Source organism: Typopeltis vanoorti, chromosome 22, assembly GCF_054136105.1.
Source record: "Typopeltis vanoorti isolate ZY-2024b chromosome 22, IOZ_Tvanoo_1.0, whole genome shotgun sequence".
NCBI classification, from domain to species: domain Eukaryota; kingdom Metazoa; phylum Arthropoda; class Arachnida; order Uropygi; family Thelyphonidae; genus Typopeltis; species Typopeltis vanoorti.
The window spans coordinates 59,028,511-59,055,951 of NC_143570.1; the positions used below are offsets into that span (position 1 = coordinate 59,028,511).

Genomic DNA, 27,441 nt, shown 5'->3' on the forward strand with positions numbered 1-27,441 from the left:
TGTGGGACTGGATGGTATTTCACGAGTTTTGAGAGAATGTGCTAGGGAACTGACAGTGCCTTTGACCTGGCTGCTGGAAAGGTGCCCATGGAATGGAAGGAAGGTAAGACAGCGGCATTGCATAAGGGCGGTAGCAGACTGGAAGTGTCTAATTATAGACCAGTTTGTGTGTCATCAGTAGTTAGTAAGATCTTGGAGAAAGTAGTGAAGGACCGTATACAGCATTGGGCAGATGAGGGTAATGTTATCTGTGAGAGTCAACATGGATTTGTGAAGGGGCCCTCTTGTTTTAGCAATATGCTAGCCTTTTATGATAAAGTTACAAGAGCATTAGATGAGGGAAAGGCATATACTGCCAATTTCTTAGAGTTAGCGAAGGCATTTGACAGGGTGCCACATGATAAGCTGATATTTAAGTTGCAGCACATGGGTCTGGATGTCAGGTTAGTGAACTGGATACTAAGATAATTTAACTTCTGCCATTGCACATATTTTGTATTTAATGCCAAAAGACCCAATGTTTTAAGGTTATGAATGTGAGTGAGTAAAAGGGTCACTATTGTTTTAATACAAATTTATTTTAGGTGTTCATACACACACACTGTTAATAAAATATGTAAAAAAAACAACAACTTAGTTTTCATGTATATGGCAGTGAAACACCAAATACATAGGCCTGGAGAAAGAACCTGTAAAAAATTTAAGGGGAAAAACATATGCGATACATATAAAGAACCTGTAAAATAATAACATCCTGTTATACATAAACAAAGGAAATGCAAAACACATAACAAAGGAAACTGTACAGAAACAACAAAATAAAAGAATAAATTTATGTCTGTGTAGCTCAGTGGATGTGGCGTTTGCACACCACCGCGCTAGGCCGCACGAAGGAAGTCTTGGTTTCGAGTCTAGTCAGCGACTAGAGGAAATTTTTCTAAGCCTTTTTTCGACCGGTTCCCGAGTTAGTCGATCTCTGGCACGGGCAAGCAGGTTTTTCCTCCCGGAAACTCGGGTTTTTCGTCCTGTAAACTCAAGAAAATCGACCGTAGAACCCACATTATTTCAGACATTAAATATATTGTGTTAGGATTAGAGACCACGAGATGGCGGCACATTTGAGCCGTCTCTCTTCACTGCGTACCGCTTAATTAGTGATAGCCTTGGGCCATCTGTCTCTGATTGGGTACCAGTGGAGATTGAACTGCCCACTCAGTCTCCAAAAGTTAGATAGGGCTAAATGGCCTCGCCTACTCCCGTATATACGGGAATAAAAAGGCGTTAGCTGATTTTTTTTTTTTTTTTAATTTATGTCCTCTACCTTTTTTTGTAAGTAGAGGTAACCAATGTAAAGTTGACTGATTACTGAAGTTTTCAGGCTATTTTTGATTTTATTATTATTATTATTACTCAAGACCTCAGGAGTCAAAGACTCATCTGGGAGGTCCTTTTATCACACACACAGCTCATCATACTGTGTCTTAAACACACTCAAACTCCTTACAGACACCACACTCTCAGGCAAAGCATTCCAATCATTCACAACTCTGCACAAAAAAAACATGCCTCTGACTCCCCTACTCACACCCTCTTTATACAATTTCCAGGGATGACCTCTGATCTCCTACTATTCTCTGTAGAACTTCTCCACCATTGATCTTATAACAACCCCTTACCAACTTGTAGGTCTCTATCATATCTCCCCTCTTACTCTTCTCCACCAGACTCTGCAAATTACATCTTCTCAATCTTTCCTCATACTCGACATTCCAGAGGTCAGAAACTACCTTAGTCAGTCGCCTTTGGACCCTTTCCAACATCTCTTCATCCTTCTGAAAACCCAGTGACCAAATCTGGGCACAATATTCCATGTATGGCCTAATCAAAGCCTTATACAACGGAACAAGAATCTCCCTACTTCTACGGGTCAGTGTCCTCCGCATCATTCCCATGTATATGTATAAAGTGCACATATTTTGTTTATTATGAAGATTTCATGTAAGTGACAGTAATTTGCACTAATGTAACATTTTGAAATTTAATTCTGCATTTTAATTTTTTCAATCTTGTACTCTTCTAGTTCTTTCATATGGCTCCCATTATCCTTGGTATTTGTAATTTTCATGTTGCTGTTGTTTTGTGTTCTTTATGTTTGGCTCCTACCACCAGAGTCATTTATTCTATTGCTTACCATTACTTCTGATCTATGGGAATGGATTGTGTGTGTGGGGGAGAGGAACTAATCACGAGAGCAGTAACAAGTAAAAGATCATAAATGATCTTTTACTTGTTACTCTTCTAAGGAAGTAAAGGGAGATCATGCTATACCTTTAACAGGGGAGATGCATATACAGAGGTGTACTTGGATTTTGCTAATGCTTTTGATAAACTGCCACATGAAAAGGTATTATATCAATTGGAACAGATGGGTTTGCAACCGACTTCTGAGTTGGATCAGTGACTGGCGGTTAGACAGGTATCAGAAAGTTGTATATGGAGAGGGGGGGGGGATGCAGTATCCTGAAAGATGAAGGTCACTAGTGGTGTACCACATGGTTCAGTTTTGGGACCATTGTTGTTCAAGTTGTATGTTAATGATATTGGGATAGGTTTAAGAAGTGATATGCAGCTGTTTGCAGATGATGCAAAATTGAGGAGAGCAATGTAGACTAGCGAATGTTATGGCCTTACAAGAGGTCTTGAATAGATTGCATGAATGGGCAGGCAAGTGGAACTACCAGTTCATTGTTGCAAAGTGTAAAGTTTTGAGATTTGGTGAGCAACGATGGGATGCAAAGTATACACTTGGTGGAGAAACTTTAAAGGAAGTAGAGGAGATGAGAAATATGGGAGTGATGATGGACAAGGACCTGAAATTCAAGGGCCACATTGCACAAGTTGTGAAAACCTCACATCAGATAATGGCAATGATGAGACAATTACATGCAGAAATATAGAGGTTATGATGCCACTGTATAAAGACTTAATCAGTCCTCATATGGATTATTGTGCACGGATTTGGTTGCCAGGTTTTCATGGTGATGAGGATAAGGGTCCAGAGAAGATTCACAAAGGTGGTCTGTGGTCTTTGGAAGTTTGAATATGAGGACGGATTGAGAGAATGTAAGTTGTAGAGCCTCGTGAATAGGAGGAAGGGGGGAGGGAATATATAAGCTATCAGGGATTGTTATCAGCATGACATAGAAGAGATTTTTCATAGAATGGGAGAGGGGGTAGAATAAGAGGCCATCGCCAGAAACTGTACAAGATGTGAGCAGAGATGTGAATAATAGAAGTGAATTGCAGGTTCTTTGAATGGAGAATGGTTGGTGAGCGGAATGCATTGCCTGAGTGTGTGAATGTAGACACATTGAATCAGTTTAAGGCACGGTTGGATGAGCACTGTGTGCAACAGTGGGTACCTCCCACAATGAGTCTCTGACTCCATAGAAGTCAGATGTTAATAATAATAATGTACAACGATTTATGATAGGATAATGACAACAAGAAAAGTGATAAAACAGAGAAAGGTTTAAGAAAAGCAGTTTGGCTTTAGACAAGAGAGATCAGCTGTTGATTTAATTTTTGATACAAGGAAAATGATTGAGAGATACTGGAAAGGTGGAAGAGGCTATTTATCATCAGATGGGCAATTCCATGGAGTCCATAAATTCACTGTGTGTGTGTGTGTGTGGGTGGGTGGGTGGGTGTGTGTGAGGTAGAACTAGAGAATTGCCTCTAGTTCTACCCCTTTAGTCTTGTACTGAAAAATACTTTTTTTTTTAATAGGGTTGATAAAGAGAAAGTAATTTGCATGAGAAAGAACAAGCTGGGTTCAGACCAAATATAAAGGTTTTCAAGAGCAGATTTTTACTTTACAACAAATAGTTGAGAAATCTTGAATAGAACAAGGATCTGTATTTACGTTTTGACAATCTGAAAAAAGTATATGACATGATGCCCATAGAAAAGTTGTTTAGAATGCTAAATTTATATGGGATAGATGGATATCTCAATGAAGAACCTATAGAAGAAGTAAAATATTTTAGTTATTTAGGCATAATTTTTAGTAAAGATGGCAAAATAAATACAGAATTTTAGTATAAGCAGAGCTGGTATGGTGGGATATGGCATAAAAGAGAAATTAGCCAAAATACTAAACGAGCAGTACACAAGATAGTGCTCAAACCAATTCTCACTTATGATATGAGAGTTTGAATAGAAATAATTGATCATAGAGACAGCAGATATAAGAGTTTTGAGAAAAATTAGTTAAGTAAACAGATGGCATCAATGGCAGAATCATCAAAAATGATGCTATTAAGAAGCACTTGTCATTCTTAGCCTTCAAAAATGTGATCAGAGCTAATCTACGGTGATATGTTCACTAAAAGAGAATGTGAGAAGAAGGATTAGCAAAACGGATGTCTTATGGCAGGAAAATGACACAGAGGAAGACAAAGATCTAAGTATATTGATGCAGTCAGAAGTGCTCTAGAAGAAAGAAATATAAGATCAGAAAATACTGGAGTGATGACAAGTGAAGTGCTAGACTAATTTGAAAAAAAATTAGTCACAGGACATTAGTAATAATGTAGCACTGTCACATCCTATATACTTCTTGAGGGTGCATACTAAAAAATTGGTGATGATAATTTGTATGTCTATCAACAATATGTGGATGAGATAGGGAGCTCACCACATGTTGTTACACCAGTAGTCAACCATGTCACATCATGGTGGCCAACCTCCTAGACAGGAGATGACACACGAATGGGAATCATATACATTGCATATATACATTTTTGTAGGTTATAAAAAGTGTCTATCAACCAATTTTTATAACCTACAAATCTAACCATCAGTCCTCATGATCCTCTTCACCTCATCCCCAAGAAACCTAGGTAACCAGATCTGTTCACAGAAGTCGATGGGGCCTTATCAAGAGGTATAATTCTTGTAGATAGGCTTATACATTGGTAACACATGGCTATTAAATTATTTAAGGAATTTACAATATATTGGAATATTAATTGAAAGAAACTTTAAATACCTCTTATATTTCGGCAATGCCACATTGCTATCTTCATGGGAACATACAACAATGACATATGCATGCAGGCACTACAAAAAGTAAATGAAGCAGAAGAGAGAAAACTACTGTTGTTCCTAGAGTCCTAAAGGTGCCCCCTAGCAGGTTATGTTGGGCTGAAGTTCTCAAGATGCAAGCTTCCCAAATTTGGGGCAGTCTCATGCATCCAAATTTGTTGAGATTTGGAAAGTTTTTTAGAGCTGAGGCTGATTCCTTTGAACAATCTTTCATATTTAAATTTGCTGCAGTGTATTAACGTGGCTTTCTTCCAACGTATTCTGTGGCAGGTATCCAGAGCATGGTGGCTCTGGATACCTGCCACCATGTACTACATCTGGTTTCACCAGTACAGCCACTCTGGAGCAAGCCCAGAGTGGCTGTACCGGTGAAACTGGATGTAGTCTTTGTGTTCCAAAATCCTGACATTTGCTGTCCTACTTGTATGGCCAAAGTAGGACAGTTTACAGCTGCAAGGGACCGGGTATACCCCAGGTAGGTCTAGGGGAAGTGGTCTTTGGTGGAGCAGATAAGGGATGCCAATTTTTTATATGGTTTGTAACAAGAAGTCAAGTCAGGTCATTTTTTTTAAGATTTTGGTTAGCTTTTCAGAGGTACCCTGGATATAGGGAATGGTGATGAATTTAGTGTAATCTTTGTTATGAAGGGGGAGGGGGGGGTTGTGGTTAACTGGTTTTAATATTTTTTGGGAGTTGTAGCCATTGGCTAAGAAAGGGTTAAGGATGTGGTTTAGTTCAGTGGTTAGAGCATTGTCATCTGAACAGATGAATTTTTCCCTGTTATATAGTGTTTTTATACCCCATATTGTTGTGTGTGTGTGGGGGGGGGATTGCTGGTGAATGTATCTGCCTGTATGGGTGGGTTTTTCTGTAAACAGAGAAAACCAAGGATCTATCAGGCTGGTGAGTGATTAGAATGTCTAGGAAAGGGAGACTGTTGTTTTCCTCTTTTTCCAAGGTGAACTGGATTCTTGGGTGTTGGTTGTTTAAGTGTGTTGAGAAGGAGTGGAGTGTATCTGAGCCATGTGGCCAAATAGTGAACACATCATCCATGTAGCGAAGTCAAACAGTGGGTTTTTGTGGGGCTGAGTTTAAGGCTATCTCTTCAAAAGTCTCCATAAAGAAGTTGGCCAGAGGTGGGTAGAGTGGTGAACCCATGGCTATCTCCTGTATCTGTTTGTAGAATTTTCCTTGCCAAACGAAATAGCCTGAGTTCATTGTGAACTGAAATAGGGCTGAGATATCGGGAGGAAATTTGGCTTGGGTGAGCTCTAAGGTTTCCTTGAGTGGGACATTTGTGAACAGGGAGGAGACATTAAAACTGACCATTATGTCAGCATGTTGGAGTGAGAGGTTTTCTATACTGGCTTTGAAGTGGGCTGAGTTTTTTTTTTATGTGTAATGGTGTGTTGCTAGTACAGCGTGCGAGTGCTTTGGCTAAATGTCTGGCTAATTTGTATGTGGGGGAATCAATGCCATCCACTATGGGACGTAATAGCACATTCTGTTTATGTATTTTTGGAAGTCCATATATTTGGGGGGGGGGGGGGTTTCTAGAGTTAAAAGGTTTTAGTTTATTGGTAACTTCCACAGGCCAAATAGTGACCTTCTTAAGGAGCCTTTGGAGTGTTCTAATTTGGGAGCTGGTGGGATTATATTCAATAGGGAGAGAGGTAGCCCGATCTAACAAAAGAACTCTTACGCCTTTAGGACAACAATAGTTTTTTCTCTCTAATGCCTCATTTGCTTTTTGTAGTGTAGTGCCTGCGTGCACGTGTCATAGTTATATGTTCCCATGAAGATGGCAATTTGACATTGCCGAAATGTAGGAGGTATTTATTAAAGTTTCTTTTAATTAAGATTCCAGTATACATTGTAAATTCCTTAAATAATTTAATAGTCATGTGTTACCAATGTATAAGCCTATCTACAAGAATTGCGATCACCCAGGAGATTCTATTGCACACAAGGCCTGCCAATACGGCAAACTAAAGCTGAAGATATCGAGAGAACTAAATCATTTGACCTTCTTAAAACACTGCCGGGATAATGAGGTAATCCCAAATTGTGTAAAATTAAAGCGCCGTTTCTCTTCACAGAAGGCTCTCCGCATTTATAAAGGTGCTAGCTTCACCCTACTATGAGAACAAATTACCGACGTAAACAAAGCTATTCATGCACTAGAGCTTTCTGACATGCTGAACCACAACCTTTGGACGATTCTCTATGACATCTCATGTGCTTTGGCAGCAAAAGAATTTGAAAAGATACAAAGTCGGCCAATCAAAAAATTTGAAAACTTGAAAAAGGACTCCACATCTGAACCTCAACAACCACTCCACACTGTAATCAACCTTTCTTCCATTACTTTAAAGCCTGAGGCACTCAACGCACTGGCACGTGACCACAATTTTGCCATAACTCCTAAGAAAATACCGACCGAAGAAATAATGATTCAGATAGAACATAGCATCTGCAACCTTCCAAACCATATTGCCAACAATATCAGACTGGATGTAGCTGGCGTTCTCACCAAAGCAAGACCACCAAAAACTAACCTATCCAAAAGAGAATATAAAACTCTACAAGAAATGAAGAAAAACAAAGAAATAGTAATCACCAAAGCAGATAAGGGAAATGCCACTGTGGTTCTCAACCAAACTGACTACACAGGTAAGCTTAATGCTTTATTGTTAGATCGGGCTACCTACCTCCCTATTGCGTATAATCCCACCAGCTCTCAAATTAGAACACTCCAAAGATTCCTTAAGAAGGTCACTTCTTGGTCACTCATTTGCTTTTTGTAGTGGCTGCGTGCATGTGTCATAGTTATACGTTCCCATGAAGATGGCAATGTGACATTGCCGAAATTTAGAAGGTATTTATTAAAGTTTCTTTTAATTAATTATTATTATTATTCAGGTTTCCATGGAGTCAAAATACTCATCGAGGGGAGGTTCCCCCCTAAGAAACACAAAGTCTATCATACCACTCTTTAAACTCATTGACGTTCTCGCTCTCACCACTCCATCAGGCAATGCATTCCATGGTTCAACCACCCTCCATGCAAAGAAACCACTCCTTACCCTCTTGCTCACAGTTTCCTTTCGTAACTTCCAGGGATGGCCTCTTGTCATCACTCCTTCCCGCTGTTCAACCAAGCGAAAGAACTCCCCAGTGTGAACCCTGTAACCACCTCTCAACAGTTTAAAAGTCTCAATCATATCACCTCTCCTTCTTCTATCCACCAAACTCTGCAGTCCACATTCCCTCAGACGATCCTCATAACTATCCTTGTACAGTCCTGAAACCATCTTTGTCATCCGTCTTTGTATCCTTTCCACAGTTAATTTATCCCCTTCAAATCCTGGGGACCAAATCTGAGAACAATAATCCAAGTGTGGTCTGATCAGAGACTTATACAACGGAATGATAACCCTCTTATCTCTGCAGGTCAGTGTCCTTCTCATAATAGCAGCAATCCTCTGTGTTACCTTCACCACCTTTGCAATATGTCCCCTAAACTTCAGGTTTCTATCAATCATCAACCCCCAGATCTCTTGTCTCCCCTACTTCCTCCAGTATAACTTCTCCCATAGAGTATGCAGCATCCCATCGATGTTTCCCAAACCGCAAGACCTTATATTTTGCTGCATTAAACTGACACCCCCATTCATTTGCCCATCTATGTAGCTTATTTAAATCCTCTTGCAGGGATACCACATCTGCACTATTACTAATAATCCTTCCCAGCTTCGCATCATCCGCAAACAACTGAATATCCCCTTGCAATCCACTGGCAATGTCATTGATATAAAGGTTAAACAATATAGGTCCTAGTACTGAGCCCTGTGGGACCCCACTTGTAACCCTCTGCCTCCTTGAAACTGCTCCACCATATACAACTCTCTGATACCTATCGGATGGCCAATCCTGAATCCAGTTGACCAATCTGACATCCAGACCCATTTGCTGCAACTTAAATATCAGTTTATCATGTGGCACCCTGTCAAATGCCTTCGCTAAGTCTAAGAAAATTGCAGTATATGCCTTTCCCTCATCTAATGTTCTTGTAATTTTATTATAAAAGGCTAGCATATCACTAAAACAAGAGCACCCTTTCACAAATCCATGTTGACTCTCACAGATAACATTATCCTCATCTGCCCAATGCTGTATACGGTCCCTCACTACTTTCTCCAAATCTTAACAACTACTGATGACACACAGATTGGCTTATAATTAGACACTTCCAGTCTGTTACCACCCTTATGCAATGGCACTATCTTACCTTCCTTCCATTCCCTGGCCACCTTTGCCGAAGCCAGACTTTCATTGAAAAGCCAGGTTAAAGGCACTGTCAGTTCCATAGCACATTCTCTCAAAACTCGTGGTGAAATACCATCCAGTCCCAAAGCTTTACTGACATCCAGAGTACTCAGTATCTGAAACACACTCTCCTCCTGTACCTCGAACCTGCCCTATCCCTCTAGCATTAAAACTGACTCCTCTAGGATGAAATACTCCAATAAAGTGTTCATTGAATAATTCCACTATGTTGTCTGCATCAGTTACTCTATTCCCATTTTTATCCAAAATATCATTCTTCCACAGTCATTTCTCCTCCTACTGGCCACATAGCTAAAAAATTCCCTAGGATTTTCTTTGGATCTTAGGGCCAATCTCCTCTCATATTCCAGTTTCACTTTCTTTACCACACTAGTCACTCTTCTGGCCTGTGTCTTATATTCTTCATGCATCTTCTCTTCACCTGTCTCCTTATATCTCTTCCATAGCCTCTTTTTCACATATGCAATTCCTGTTTAATATTGTTTGTCATCTACTTTACTCCAAATTGTGTCCTCTTGTTCAATCGTGGTATACAACTTACCATTGTTGCTAACAAATATTCTTTCACAATTTCCCATGCACTAATGATATCCCGGCCTTCCAATTCCTCCCTCCATGAAACTTGCCAAAGTTGACGTCTAAGACTATTATAATCACCTGCTTTATAATTCCACATAAGTCCCCGTCTCTTTGATACTCCTGCATGTCTATTCATTTTCCAAGTTAAAACCATATGGTCACTCTCTCCAACTGGTGGGAGAGACATCAACTCAGTTATTATCAACTCTTCTGATGGTATAACCAAATCCAAAACTCTTGAACCTCTTGTTCCCTCTGTTACATGTTGCCTAAGACATTTGTCCCTCAAGAATTCTAGAAATTCCATTCCCCTATTGCTACATGCATCTTCCTCTCTCCAGTTTATACTACTGTAGTTAAAATCTTCCATAACAATTATTCTTCTTGCATTAACCAAACTTAGCTGTCTAAACATCTCCTGTTCCCCATCCTCTGTGCTCCTGGGTCTGTAGCAACACCCCATATTCCAGTATATGTTGTAAATTCCGTAAATAATTTAATAGTCATCAATAGGTATACTATCTTATGTCTGCTTGTTAGTGTTCTTAATAATCAGGTAATCCAATGAGCTATTTTAGCCACAGTTGCAATATTTACCCTGTAAACTTTAACTCCCTATTGACACTCCCAAATCTCTAGCTACAACTTGAGTACAGTTCTATCAATGTAGTACATACAAAGCTGTAATCTTTCCATCTCAATATGTAAAAGGAAGGATGATTATGAGAGTACGATGTTGGTGAATGATGATGATGGGAGAATGATAAACACTGAGGAGGAAGATATTGTAGAAGTGTCAAATAAGCAGTTCATTCAAGTATTCTATCCTTGTGATTGTAACATAATACAGAACTTGAGAGTAGTGAGAACAGGGGAAGAACCACTGATGGTGAGTGAGCAGAAGGTATATGAGGAATTGAGTAAACTTGATGGTATATCACCATGTCTTGATGGAATGTTCGAGGGAGTTAACACTTTTAATGTACATTTTCAACATGAGTCATAGATTAGCCCAGATCCCAAAGGAATGGAAAGAGATTGTTCTGCTTCATAAAGGAGGTGATAAGACTAGGCTTCCAAATTATAGGCCCATCTGCTTGTCTGAAGTTGTGGTCAAGGTATTGAAGAAGCTAATGATGCAAGGATTCAGAACTGGATGGACAGCAGAATTCTCTTCAATGGGCAACATGGGTGTGCTAAAGGAAGATCATATTTTAGCAAACTGCTTACTTATTATAATTAGGTGATGAATACATTGGACAAGGGGGGGAATGTATATGCAGTTGTATATTTAGATTTTGCAAAGGCTTTTGATAGTTTACCACATGAAAAACTAGTAGTTAAATTGGAACAGATGGGGTTGGACAGTAGATTAGTGCACTGGATTGAAGATTGGCTTTCTGATAGGTATGACAGCCAATGTTGGGGCTACTGTTGTTTAATTTGTATATAAATGACACTGTAAAGGGCTTAAATGGTGATATACACTTGTTTGCAGATGATGCAAAGTTGGGGAGAGTTATGAGAAGTAGAGCAGATGTTGCTTTGCAAGACAGTCCAAATGGGCGAGTGTATGGGGATGTCAGTTTAATGTTCCAAAGTGTAATGGTTAAAAATTTTGGAAGCAAAAATGGAATACTGAGGATATTTTGGAGGAGGAGAAGGATTTGGGGGTTGTAGTGGATAGACTTGAAATTTGGTGAACATTTTGCTAAAATTGTGAGGATGACACAGCGAATAACGGGAATGATGCAGAGAACACTGACATGCAGAAGTAAGGATGATTTGATTCCATCGTACAAGACTTTGATCAGGTAACATATGGATTACTTTGCACAGATTTGGTCACCAGGTTTTCAAAAGGATGATGAGATGTTGGAGAGGGTCCACTGACTAAGTTTGGGAAGCAACTTAGTCAATGGTAGAATATGAGGTCAGATTGAGAGAATGCAAATTACAGTGGAGAAGAAAGAAGGGAGACATTAGGGTAATTATTATTATTATTACAGGTATCTCCATGGAGTCAGCAGACTCATTGCAGGAGATCCAAACTATCAAAACAATATCTATCATATCTGTTCCTGAATTCATTTACAGACGAAGAACTCGCAACTGAGTCAGGCAATGTATTCCACTCATTCACCATCCTCCAGGCAAAAAACCTAGTTTCTCACACCCTTGTTAACCACACCTTTCCTTAATTTCCAGGGATGACCTCTTGTTCTTCCATCACAATCACACAGCTAAACATTTCCCTGCATCAATCTTATTAAAACCTCTTAGTAATTTAAATGTTTCTATCATCTATCATCTCCCCTCTTCTCCGCCTATCAACGAACCTCTGCAATCCACAAGCTCTCAATCTATTAATGTAGGGAGCATTTTTTACATCACTTTCCTCTGAACCCTTTTTACAACCTCCTCATCTCCAAGGAATCCAGGTGACCAGACCTGAGCACAGTAATCCAAATGTGGAAGTATCAATGCTTTATAAAGGGAAATAATAACCTCTTTATCTCTGGATGTTAGTGTGTTCCTCAATAACCAAGTAATCCTATGTGCAATCTTGGACACCTTAGCAATGTGTCCTCTGAACTTCATCTCCCTATCTACCAACATTAATCGCCAAGTCCCTAGCCTCATCAATCTCTTGGAGTACTATTCCATCAATGTAGTACACAGCTGGTAATTTTTTAATCCCAAAATGCATAACTTCACTTTTCCACATTGAACTGACATCCATTTCCTTTTGCCTATTTTACCAGCTTATTTAAATCATCCTGCAAACTCTCAACATCAGCTTGATTTTTTATTGAGCTACCCAACTTTGCATCATTAACAAACAACTGAATATCTCCCTTGAAGCCATTTCCTATATCATTTATGTACAAATTAAACAACAATGGCCCAAGCACAGAGTCCTGAGGCACACCACTTGGTCACCTGCCTCATCCTGGACTCTGCTCCTCCATAAATCACCTTCTGGTATCTCTCCCTGAGCCATTCTCCTATCCATCCCCATCTGCTCCAATTTGTGCAACAGTATTCCATGGGATATTCTGTCAAAAGCCTTAGCAAAATCCAGAAATATTACTGTGTAGCCATTCCCCTTGTCCAACTCAGATGTCATTCTATTATGAAAAGCTGATAAATTGCTAAGGCAGGATCGACCTTTAACAAAACCATGTTGGTCCCTATAGAGTATCATATCCTGATCCACCCATTCTTGAATTTTGTCTTTAACCAACTTTTCCAATACTTTTACCACCACTCCCGAGATGGTGATTGGCCTGTAATTAACTACCGCAATTTTAGCGCCACCTTTATGCAAAGGAACTACTTTGCCTTCATTCCACTCCCTAGGGACCATACCAGAGTTCAAACTTAAATTAAATAACCAAGTAAGAGGCATTGACAATTCCTTTGCACATTCGCCCAACACCAGAGCTAATATTCCATCTAAACCTATAGCAGTGTCTGCATTTAAATTTTGCAATATACTAAGTACCTCTGATTTCTTAACTTCAATTCTCACATTAGTTATTGCTGCAGGTACAGAGATATTCTCACTTGGGTGATAGCCTTTTGAAAAGTGATCACTCAGTAACTCTAATATTACATCTGAATTGGTCACCTCGATACCATCAGCACCCACTAAGGTTATCCTTCTGAAGTCATTCTTCCTTTTACTTGACACATAATGGAAGAACTCTTTGGGATTACCCTTCATCTCCTTGGCTAAGGTCTTCTCATAATCTGATTTAGCTTTTCTTACTATGCTGATAACCTTCCTAGCTTGAGCCTTGTACTGCTAATGGGTGTACTGATCGCCTTTCTCCTTGTAAATTCTCCATAACATTTTCTTTCTTTGCAGATCAAGCTTGATACTACTACTCCTCCACCCAACGCCTATCTTGTTTGTCTTCCCGACCATGGGGATACAATCTGATATTGCCTTCCTCAAATACCTGCTGATTTTATCCCATGTACTGCTAACATCTTTCCCCTGCAATATGTTCTGCCATAGGGCTGCTGCAAGCTCACTCCGAAGCTTTTTATAATTACCTAACCTGTAGTTCCGTATATACTCCTTTTTAAGAGAGAAATCCACAAATTTTGCAACCCTCCCAAGTCAATACCACATGATCGCTCTCACCAATTGGAGTAACGAGGACACCTTACTTATGCATATGTCCTCTGAACCAATGACCAATGAATAATAAAAGAGTAATTACCAGATTAGTATGGATGAGATTTTCATATTATATCTGGAGACAGGGTGAGAATGAGAGGCCATTCCTGGAAGCTGTATAAGGTGGTGTGGGTGAGGAGTAGATTTTTTGCATGGAGAGTGGTGGGTGATTGGAATGCACTGCCTGTGAGTGTGATGAATGCAGGGACAATGAATACATTTAAGTCTAGATACAATGAGCTGTGCATGTGAGAGTGGGACCTCCCATGATGAGTCTCTTGACTTCATGGAGGGCTGTTGATAATAATGAATGGATAACCTTACACTTTTCCACATTAACTAAAAGTCTTTCTCCTTTGTCAATACTGTGAGCCTGTTTAAATCATCTTGCAAATGAATATTTCTCTTCAGATCATTTCATGTCATTAATATACAAACTGAATAGATATAGCCCAATTACAGAGTCCTGGGGCAAATTTCTAACCATATGCCTTTGTCCATACTGGACTCTACCACTGAATAAACTCCTACCTGATATCTCTCCATCATTCATCCTCTTATCCAGATCGCCAATGCCAAAGGTAATTACAAAGAACACTTTGAAATTACATTTGGCTTGCACAACTAAGTTCCTCTTATTCTGATTTTGCTTTCCTTGTACTGCTCATATGCTTGCTGATCACCTTTCTCTTGAAATTCTCTCCATATTATTTTATTATTTTATATATATATTTTTTGTAGCTCCTGCTACTTATCCATTTAAACTACCACTTGATTTATCATCTTCTCTAGGTATGTATGCCATCTACTACTATTTCCTTCAAATTTCTCTTTACCATTTCTCATGTACTATAAACATCCAATTGAGACCTTATATCACGACACTGTCCCAAGCAGTATCCTGAGTTTGTCATATTTACCAGCTCTGTAATTTTGCATGTACCCTTTCTTAACTGAAACTACCACATTTAGCCACCTCCCAGGTCAAGACCACATGCTCACTCTTACCGATTAGTGGCAATATCTTGGTTACAGAAAAATCCTCTGATGCAGTTACACAATCTAACACTCAAATCCCTGGTACCTTCCATCATATGCTGTCTTATTTTACAGAAGCAACAAACCATATATTATGTCTTGTTGACCTGCATCTTGTACAAATGACATCAAATGCACTACTTTTGCTGACTTCTTTACTGAAGTTCTACTCTTTTAGATGCAGTTCAGTTACTATCAGCAATACCCCCGATTCTTATCTCTGTATCCTCTCAGAAAATACTATGCTCCCCACATTCTATCTGACAAGCACCATAAACTCCTCCCCCTTGTTCAGAATGCTTCTGACATTAGTATACGTAAAGTGCAGTGCAACTGAGCTGCCAACTGCCCTTATGGTTTATATTAACTATCCCATTCTGATTTGTGACCTACAGTACTATCTTAAGCATTTTTTGCTTCTTCTCACTCACTTACCTGCTTATTCTCTCTCTGCCCTCCCCTAACAGTTTTGGTTTCCCAGATTTCACATCTCCAACCTCACTCCATTCACTTTTTTTTAATTTCTAACAATAGAACCATTCAAGTGTACACCATCCAACTTATATTAGTCCTTTCATCTATCAAACTCACTTTACACATCTACCAACTCCACATCATTCCTCCTGTACAATCCAGACATCAAATCATCTGCAAATAGGGACTTCCTCATCAACTCATCTCTATCATACTGTGGCAACAGACTCACTATCTTTGCTTTCTCATTTTTCTCTTTTACTACTTTCAATAACTCTTTCATGTCCTTTTCATACAATACTTGTCTTCCTTCAAATCATTCACATACCTGCCAAAACAATTTACTTCTTAACATTGCTTTTTTGCATCCTAATAGCCTTGCTAAAATCATTAATCTTTGCACACAGGAAGCACAATTTTGTCTCTCATTAAGCACTCTTATAGTTGAATCACTGTATAAAATTCTCCCCTCTTCCTTTCTTGCTTTGATATCATAATGTTCTTAACTAAATATGTGCACGCATGCACACACATCCCTTTTGGAAATAAACTACAATGTAACAGAAGTTATGTTATTTTGCATAATAGTTATTATTTAATGCCCCACTAAGGGGCACTATTTGGAATCTATTTAGAAACCACAAAATTAAGTGACACAATGATTACTGAAAAAAATAATCAGCTATATGAATGAACATAATATCTGTACCCAGACTAACATGTTAACAGTTTTGACACTGAGATGGATATTAATACATTTTTTTTTTATTATCTACTGGTTAATTATCAATGATTTGAATATTTATACAGCTGATTATTTTTTGAAAAATATTACAATTCTTAATTAACTTTAACATCTGAATTTTCAAATGTAAAATATATGTACCATTCATGTATGACACTTACCCTACTGCCAAATCATAACAGGTGAACAGTGGTGTGTGAATTACAGTCATCACAACTACAAAAATTGCAGCCATGGGAATCAGTAAGGCTCCTTTCAAGATGATAGGCAATCGAAGAAAGGCAACAATTGGGAAAAATGTTAAGATACAGCTAATGAAGATGTAGTGCGGAACTGAACAAGAATGGTAATTGTAGGTTATTGGAGACTGCGTGACATTTATGTGTGCATGACCACACAGTGGTTCACTAACACAGGAGAACTGAAAAACATTTCAATTAATATAGAATAATATTACTTGCAAAAAAAAGTAAATAAGTATCATCATAAGGAGAGAAGTAATAGTTTTTTGAGAGAAGGAAATTCTTTATTACCTTAGCAATATTATTTGATAGTTATGCTGTGAGTGACCAGGACAGAAACTCTAATCACAACAGAAATGCCATTTATTTAGAGCTCACATTCAGCTAAATGATGAATATGATATTTATCAAGAAATTTTTTAAATAACAAAACCTATGGTGCGATCATAATTAAAAGAAACACATATATTAACCACAGTGAAAATTATTTAATTGTAAATATTTCATCCTAAGTATCTTAGGACATCATCAGTACAGTAGTTTAAAACAATAATAGGAATAACATACAGTTAGGGCTCATGATTACAATAGAATCTCATTAAACATGCGTAAGGTGTTACATTAGTAAAAAAAAAAAAAAAAAAAAATTCTTTTTTTTAATTCTTTAACATAATTTTGTATGACAATTTCCCCATACTTTAGGAATAGTAAGAACGTTGTTGCAGTTTAAGTTTGGTCTGTGTAGTAGGGCTTCAGAACTTTATACACATTCATGTTTATATAAAGATCTATGTAAAAGTTTAGACTTTTCCCAATGGATCTTATAATTATTATTATTCAGGCCTCCAAGGAGTCAAAAGACTCATCAAGGGAGGTCCTTCCTAAGACATAAAGTCTGTCAAGACTCATCGAGGGGAGGTCCCTCCCTGAGAAACACAAAGTCTATCATACCACTCTTTAAACTCGCTGACCGTTCTCGCTCCCACCACTCCATCAGGCAATGCATTCCACGGCTCAACCACCCTCCACACAAAGAAACCACTCCTTACCCTCTTGCTCACAGTTTCCTTTCATAACTTCCAGGGATGGCTTCTTGTCATCACTCCTTCCCGCTGTTCAACCAAGCGAAAGAACTCCCCAATGTCAACCCTGTAACCACCTCTCAACAGTTTAAAAGTCTCAATCATATCACCTCTCCTTCTATCCACCAAACTCTGCAGTCCACATTCTCTCAGCCGATCCTCGTACAGTCCTGAAACCATCTTTGTCATCCGTCTTTGTATCCTTTCCACAGTTAATTTATCCCCTTCAAATCCTGGGGACCAAATCTGAGAACAATAGTCCAAGTGTGGTCTGATCAGAGACTTATACAATGGAATGATAACCCTCTTATCTCTGCAGGTCAGTGTCCTTCTCATAATAGCAGCAATCCTCTGTGTTACCGTCACCACCTTTGCAATATGTCCCCTAAACTTCAGGTTTCTATCAATCAACCCCAGATCTGTTGTCTCCCCTACTTCCTCAGGTATAACTCCTCCCATAGAGTATGCAGCATTACATCGATGTTTCCCAAACCTCAAGACCTTACATTTTGCTGCATTAAACTGACAACACCCCCATTTATTTGCTCATCTATCTAGCTTATTTAAATCCTCTTGCAGGGCTACCACATCTGCACTATTACTAATAATCCTTCCCAGCTTCGCATCATCCGCAAACAACTAAATATCCCCCTGCAATCCACTGGCTATGTCATTGATATAAAGGTTAAACAATATAGGTCCTAGTACTGAGCCCTGTGCGACCCCACTTATAACCCTCTGCCTCCTGGAAACTGCTCCACCATACACAACTCTCTGATACCTATCAGACAGCCAATCCTGAATCCAGTTGACCAATCTGACATCCAGACCCATTTGCTGCAACTTAAATATCAGCTTATCATGTGGCACCCTGTCAAATGCCTTCACCAAGTCTAAGAAAATTACAGTATATACCTTTCCCTCATCTAATGTTCTTGTAACTTTATTATAAAAGGCTAGCATATTGCTAAAACAAGAGCGTCCTTTCACAAATCCATGTTGATTCTCACAGATAACATTACCCTCATCTGCCCAATGCTGTATATGGTCCCTCACTACTTTCTCCAAGATCTTAACAACTACTGATGACACACAGACTGGCCTATAATTACACACTTTAAGTGTGTTACCACCCTTATGCAATGGCACTATCTTACCTTCCTTCCATTCCCTGGGCACCTTTGCCAAAGCCAGACTTTCATTGAAAAGCCACGTTAAAGGCACTGTCAATTCCCTAGCACATTCTCTCAAAACTCGTGGTGAAATTCCATCCAGTCCCACAGCTTTACTGACATCCAGAGTACTCAGTATCTGAAACACACTCTCCTCTTGTATGGTTTGAATTTTCAATTCCATGTTGAGAAAGGCCAGATTTCTGCGGTTTAAAAAGATGAATGTGGTCTTGATGTTCCGAGATGCGTTTCTGAACAGACCTACCTGTCTGTCCAAAGTAAGACAATTTGCATGAGCATGGAATCTCATAAACGCCAGGCAACATCAAAGGTAAGAGTTTGTCCTGAGGAGACGGTAACAAGTTGTCAATTTGGTTGATAGGTTTGTAAGTAGTGGCAAAATTGTATTTCTTCATAATTTTAGAAAGACGTTCGGAGATGCCTTTGACGTAAGGTATGGGAATCCTATGGACTTCTTTCTGTCTGGTTTGATGTGTGGAGAAGTGACTGATGATTTTTTGAGTTGTTTTAGGATTATATCCATTTAGGATGGCTGTATTTTTGATTACTTCTAATTCCTGGTTTAAAGATTCTTGAGAGGAGCAGAATTTGTGTGCTCTGGAAACTAGTGACTTAATAATACCAGATTTCTGAGATGGATGATGAGCGGAAGAATTGTGAATGTAGGCTTGCAAAAGACAGACGTGACGATGGAACCGTCTTCTTTTCTTTGGATGTGTAAATCCAAAAAGGAGATTCTTTTTCTAACGTAAAGTTGATGCGACGATGAAGAAGGTTAATTTTATCTAGAAACAGTTGTAATTCATGTTCAGGATGATCCCAGACTGCAAATATGTGTAGACATATCTTAACCAAATTTTTGGTTTGGGTTCAAAAGTGAATATTTTTTCCTCAAGGTGTTCTAGAAACAAGTTTGCTAGGTTTGGTGATAAAGGAGATCCCATTGCTGTTCCTTCTTCTTGCTTGTAAATTTGACCTTTCCAGGTGAAGTAACCTGATGCAATAACAAACTTGAACAATTCAACTATATCAGATGGAAATTTTTGAGTTAGTAATTCTATTGTTTCTTTATGGGGAATGTTTGTGAAGAGGGAGACAATGTCGAAGCTAACATACAATTATTCTGCTCCTCTGAAGAATCTTTAAACCAGGAATTAGAAGTAATCAAAAATACAGCCATTCTAAATGGATATAATTCTAAAACAACTAAAAAAATCATCAGGCACTTCTCCATACATCAAACCAGACAGGAAGAAGTCCATAGGATTCCCATACCTTACGTCAAAGGCATCTCCGAACGTCTTTCTAAAATTATGAAGAAATACAATTTTGCCACTACTTATAAACCTATCAACCAAATTTACAACTTGTTACCTTCTCCTAAGGACAAACTCTTACCTTTGATGTTGCCTAGCGTTTATGAGATTCCATGCTCATGCAAATTGTCTTACTTTGGACAGACAGGTAGGTCTGTTCAGAAACGCATCTCAGAACATCAAGACCACATTCGTCTTTATAAACCGCAGAAATCTGGCCTTTATCACTGAATTGAAAATTCAAACCATAGGATCCATTGGGAAATGTCTAAACTTTTACATAGATATTTATATAAACATGAACGCTTATACAAAGAATGTTCTGAAGCCCTACTACACAGACCAAACTTAAACCACAATGACGTTCTTACTATTACTAAAGTATGGGAAATTGTCATACAAAATTGTGTTAAATATTTTTTTTTTACTTCTGTAACACGCTACACACGTTTAATGAGATTCTATTGTAATCATGCGCTCTAACTGTGTGTTATTCCTATTTTTGTTTTAAACTACTGTACTGATGATGTCCTAAGATACTTAGGATGAAATATTTACAATTAAATAATTTTCACTGTGGTTAATACGTGTGTTTCTTTTAATTATTTCTCAAGAATATTTTACAGCAATATACAACAGCATCTATTAATATCATTTATATCCATAAATATAAGCTGCAGTCGATGAATGTATTTTAAAGATAACATTTTGGATCAACATGGGTAAATTGATTTACTATTATCATCATAAACTGATCTCCATAAATTCAACAGACTCATTATGTAAAACTTGATGTAAAAAAAATTCCTCCTCCCATCTCTGTTCACTATATTCTTTTCAACTCTCACGGAGGCCTTATTTGTTTGCTATGTTTATAAAATCAGTTTTTCTTTTCTCTTGCTCTTACCAAGCAGATTTGAAAGACTCACATGGAAGGTATTTATCATTAAACAATGCTCAAATGAATTTGTTTTCACACTCACGACACTACCCAGTAATGCATTTCAGGGATGCCCTCTCCCACCCAATCCCTCTTTCTCCACCATATGAAAAATCTCTTTTGCATTAATGCGCTATATAAGCCATTCATCATCATAGTTATGGGTCTCAAATCATATCTATTTATTATTATTATTATTTTGTGATCCCTCTAAAGGAGTCCAAAGACTCATCGATGGAAGACACTTGCTCAACAATATCTGTCTCCACCACTTAATCCACCAATTATACGGAACCACCACTACCATCATCCACACTAATTCCATGTTCATGTTTATATAATGATCTGTGTAAACGTTTACACATTTCCCAATGGATCCTGTGGTTTGGATTTTCAATTCCGTGTTGAGAAAGGCCAGATTTCTGCAGTTTAAAAAGACGAATGTGGTCTTTTCACCATTTCTCACGTTTTTCACCCTTTCACCACGACTAGTATTTTTGACTGTAAATTGCATGTGTTCTGAAGGCCAATTTGTTTGTATCATTCTCCTCCAATCTGCTAGGTTCGGTAAACAGGATATTCCTTCAATTTGTCTTCATATCCAATATTCCAGGAAATGACACTACCTTAGCTGCTATTCTCTGAATCCTTTCCAGAATCCTGAATCCTCTTCTCAAAAAACAGGTGACTGAATTTGCAGATGAAGTCCATATTATGCAGTCTCATCAAGAACTATAATATCTTCACTTCTACAGATCATGTCACCTCTCATCATTGCCACAATACAATGCATTGATGTCATGATTCTACTAAATGTTCCCTGTAAATTTCAGGTCCTTATCTCCCCCACATTCAACACACACCCCATCAACTGAATACACAATACTTTGCCCTTGCATTAACTTTGCACTTTACAATAAATGAACTTACCATCCACACAGCTGCTAGTCTATTCAGATCTTCCTAGAATGGCACAACATCCATTTCACTTCTCGTAACTCTTTCTAACTTTAAATGGAAAAATGAAGTTTCCTGAAAGTAATATAGACTTCTCCCAAAACAGTTAACATACAAGTTAAACAATAATATTCCTAAAATAGGTCTTCATGTTACTAACGAATTTCCACTTCTGGGATACTGTTCCCTACCCATAACTATCAGAGAGCCAAATTTCTATTCAACTCACTAATCTGACAACCAATTCCATGCATTGCAATTTAAATACCACCTTGTCACATGGCAATCTATCAAAAGCCTTTACAAAATTTAAGTATATTACTGTATATGCACCCCCCCTCCTTGTCTGTTATTTGATATAATGTTGTAATGCATAAGCAATTACAGTATATTGCATGATAAGCTAATTAAACAGCTCTACAGAGATTGCATATATTTCCCCTTTAAGAGTGGTTGATAGTATGTGCTTAACATTCCGAACTGGAAATACATGAATTACTAGAAAACTGTCAGACAGAAAGCATGTCAAGAAATGTAGTATTTAATACAAGTTTTCGATAATTAAAAAAATATATATATACATATAAGACAGTTGTACTGAGAGTTATAATTCAATACAAAAGTTGAAATATTTTTCTTAATGTTTAGAACACACAAAAAATTCATCATAGCATAAAATGGGTGACCAGTTTAACAGAGATACCCACCTAATAGCATGATGATCCACCATTAACCTTCACAGAATGGCCCTGATATGCTGGGCCATCAACTCCACAAAGTTCTGAAAACTAGGGATGATAAGTGTATCTAGTAATCCTACTCCTGACATGACAAAATTCCTGCAGTTCCATCATATTTGCTGGCAGTGATTTCTTGCCATGAACGCATCATTCTACTTGTTCCATCATGCTCAATAGGACTGAGAAATGGTGAAGAGGATCAGAAAATCAATTCATTAAGATAAATTACCATAATATTCCTATAATCATTCCACAGTGATTAATAACAGGAATCATCATTCATTGTTCCAAGTAATCTCGAAGATAATCTGTTGTTATAAACCATTTAGTATGATGTCTGACACAAAGCATGCAGTTCCAAGTTTTACTGCACAGTCAGTTGACTAAAAGGTCTAGAAACTTTAGATCCTTTCATTCTTCATCTGCCTCACACTGATAAGCTATTTTCAGATGCCCAATTCACTAGATATCTTCTATTTAACATAAAATTCGCAGTATATTTAAAATGCTGTTTCACATGTTCATCCTAGCAGAGCCTAGATACACTTATCAGCATGTCTGGCTTCTATCAATTGCTGCTATCTACTCAGTTAGAACTAATGTCCTTTATCCCATATATATATATATATATATATATATATATATATATCTGCATATATATATCTGCATATAGATACAGTTTCCTATTTCTAAATGCTTGGCCACCACTCGAGCGGTGGCAAGCAGTAAACTTTTCCATTAAGTTGGGCTATACATGGAACTGTAGAGGTATGATTATGAAAAACTTCAGAAATGGCTAGCGTCACTATAGTGGTATTAGAAACATTATCAGTGCATGGAAATAGTCCAGGATATGGAGGAGGTGTTTTCAGGTAGCAGTATGAGACTGCATACCCAGTCAGGATGATAAATTCGGTGGGATTTAAATTGATGAATAGCATCATTCAGCAGAAGCTGTAAAAAAGGGAAAATGCCTTGGATGGAATATAAAAAAAAATTGTGTTCAGTAAGCTCACGAAGTGTACAAAAACACAGCAAGAAAGGACCAGCATACAAATTACAGGAAAAAAAATCAGATTACAAGAGGAAAGTGACAAGTGAGCCAAAGGAAAAGTCAAGAAGTTCATTAATTATGTAATTAGGTGAAAAAGAACATAAAAAAAACTAGCAAATGCAGATGGTAAGAAAGAAATATCTGACAGAAAGCACAGTGTCCAGCATGGGTATGCTAATATCAGTCTTGCATGGATAGCATCCAAAGGAAGTGGAAGAGGGTAATGTATTTCTATTATAAAAGGAAGACTAAGAGACACTGGAAATTATAGATCTGCCATTGCACAGAGTGGTATATAAAGTTTTAGAAAAGCTGGTTAGGCCAAGAAGTCGGGAATGGATGGAGAGAAATATGATATTTTATTTTAGTCAGCACAGAGAAGAGCAAGATCAGCCTTAGTAATTTCCTTAATTGCTATACTGAAGTGGTAGTAGCATTAGATAAAGGAAATTATACATTATGATACTGGTTAATTTTGCTAAAATCAATGGCAGAATATACCACAGGGAAATTTGTTAGGTAAACTGGAGCAAATTAAGAGGGATATGAAGCTGGTGACATGGATAAGGGATTGGCTGATAGATATTAAAGGGTAATATATGGTGTAACAGAATCAGGTATCCAGTGCTGTGCCACAGGACTCTATATTGAGTTTGCTGCTATCTAATTTTTACATTAATGATGATGTGAATTATTTGAAATATTCACATAAAATGTGGATATTTCATGGAGGAAAAAAAAAGAATACAAGAGAAACAAAGTTACTACACAAGTTTTATAAAATTATTATTATTATTAATGTATTGAGAGCAATAGTAAATGAAGATGATGTAGAGATCCTGCAAAATGATTTGGATAAACTGACATTAAGGGTAATGGACAATGACTGCCAATACAATGAGAGAGAGAGTGTGCAAAGACATTCATTTGGAATAAAATATTACGAGCTTTGCATTATATTATCAGGAGAGAAATGCTGTGCTGCAAGAAAGAAATGATGCTGTCAGACGAAGAGTTAACATTCAGAGGACATGGTGAGAATGTGAACAAAACAGCACAAAGGATTACTTTCATGTTGAAAAACACAATGATGAATAGGAATATTGTTATTAACCTTCTTTGCAAAACTATTACTGCAACTGTACTCAAATTTGGCTGTCTGATTTTCTTAGAGATGGGAAAGTGGTGGAGTCAATTTAGGACTAGTTATGAAGAGGAGTTAGATCTTTGGTATGATATCCATGAGGCCAGATTAAAGATTTATGATGCACAAAAATGAATTAAAAGGTAGGGGGGAAAAAAGAATACAAGAGAAACAAAGTTACTATACAAGTTTTATAAAATTATTATTAAGATAGCCCTCCAGGTAGTCGAGGACACATCGAGGGAGGCCATACTGTCTGCACCAGCTGTCATACCTGTTCTTGAATTCATTCACACTACTTGCACACACACACACATCCAATGGTAATCCATTCCAATCATGCACCACTCTATAAGAGAAAAATCTAGCCTCAATCCCCCTTCTTGACAGCATTCATTCTTAACTTTCAAGGATGCCCTTGCATCCTTTTCTCAACCTCGATAAAATGAAAAATTCCATCTACTGAAATCCTGTATGACCCTTTTAAAAGTTTGTAAGTCTCAATCATATCATTCTTCTTTCTTCTTTTTGCTAGTATCTGCAGTCCACAAATTTTCAATTTCTTCATAATTAGTATTCCACAATTCTGATATCATTTTTGATACTCTCTTTTGCTCTCTCCATTATATCAGAATCACCATGGAAACTAGGAGACCAGACCTACACACAATAGTCTTATCAAGGCCTTGTAGAGAGGAAAATGACTTCCTTATCTTTATATGTCAAGGTTCATTTCAACATTGTAATTATTTTCTAAGTTGTATTTGTAATCTTTGCTAAATGGTCCTTGAACTTCAACTTCCTATCTACTAAAACTCCAAAATCTTCTAGCCAATGTGACATTGGATATCTAATCACACCAAAGTGCATAACTTTATATTTACTAATAATGAACTGACAGCCATTTTCACATGCCCACAATTTCAGCCAGCAGCACTCCTGTATACCCTGCCTATCTTTTGCATCATCATCAAATAGCTGTATGTTGCCTTAATGTACAGATTGAATAACTGGACCAAGGACTGATCTGTGTGGCACATCACTGGTTAATCTTGCAGAGAATGGGAGTGGAAAGAATGTATGGTAATCCCACTGCAGAGTGTGGTGCAAAGACTGATGTATCCAACTACTGACCTATCAGTATCTCTGGAGTGGTGGTGGTGAAGATTTTGGAAAAGTTGGTTAGGGCTTGCATACTGAAATGGGTTGACAGAGAAACTATGCTTTGTAACGAATAGCCAGTTCAGCTGAACACGTTTTTTGCATCTGTGCTGATTTTTATCTCATCAGTCCCTATTGCAAAATTCTTATTCAGTTTGTACAACTGCTCTAGTACCTCTTCCTCATGCTGTGACTCTGACCGCCTTATAATTTTCATAACTGACATCTTTATGCATATATGCACATGGTATTCCTTCCACATAATATTTTCCTTGAAAATCACTTCCTTAATTAGTTTACACATCCATTTCACTGCTATCCTATTTATTCTTTGAGCTCTAAGGAAATGCATTCTACTGTTGCATCATTTAAGTCTTTTGAAACACTACTCATGCACTGCTGATATCCTTCTCATCCAACAAGATACCATGACACCTCAGGTAGTCATAATTTCCTGCTTTGTAATTCAGCATGTAACTTTTAATGAATGGAACTGCATAAACTTAGCTGCTTCCCAAGAGCACTACATGATCACTGTCACCAACCAGAAACAGATTAGTTACATCTTTAACCAAAATCCCCTCTGACACTATAATGAGACCTAAACACTCTGACTTCAAGTTCCTTCTGTTGCATGCAGCTTTAGGAATTTGTCTCGCAACAGCTCAATAAATTCAGTTTCGTTCTTCTCAAGATATTTCACAGGTAACCAATCTATGTTCGGGTAATTAAATCTCTCTCCCCATTATGATTACTAATTTCTCACCCATCTTTATTTGGTATTGCATTTCTTTGTCACTAGCAACAGATCCACTAGAGCTGTAACAACACCCTACTATGTATTTGATCTTGTTAGACACCACCTCACACCAAATGATTTCAAACTCACTGCTACATGAAAAACCATTACTAGTATCACAGTCATAGGTCTCAACTCTATTCAATTTAAGTCATCTAATATCATTATCTAATATCTAATATCATCTAATATCCTCTCCTATCCTTCTAAAAATATTTTACCTTTACCCTCTGCCAAGGTCTGATTAATGTCTATAATCTGAATCCCCAACATATTCACCAAGACAACAAACTCTAGCCCTTTATTTCTGATACTCCTGGCTTTTG

At 37.8% G+C, this 27,441-nt stretch overlaps 1 protein-coding gene across 1 annotated transcript in view; it reads right to left on the reverse strand.

Annotated features, from left to right (window-relative positions):
* LOC150094441 (adenylate cyclase type 1-like) overlaps positions 1 to 27,441 on the reverse strand; it is a 619,545-nt gene that overhangs the window by 119,404 nt on the left and 472,700 nt on the right. The window contains exon 14 of the mRNA XM_090412469.1: positions 16,649 to 16,908. Within this exon, the coding sequence (XP_090268595.1) occupies positions 16,649 to 16,908 (260 nt within the window). The remainder of the gene's footprint in view (positions 1 to 16,648; positions 16,909 to 27,441) is intronic.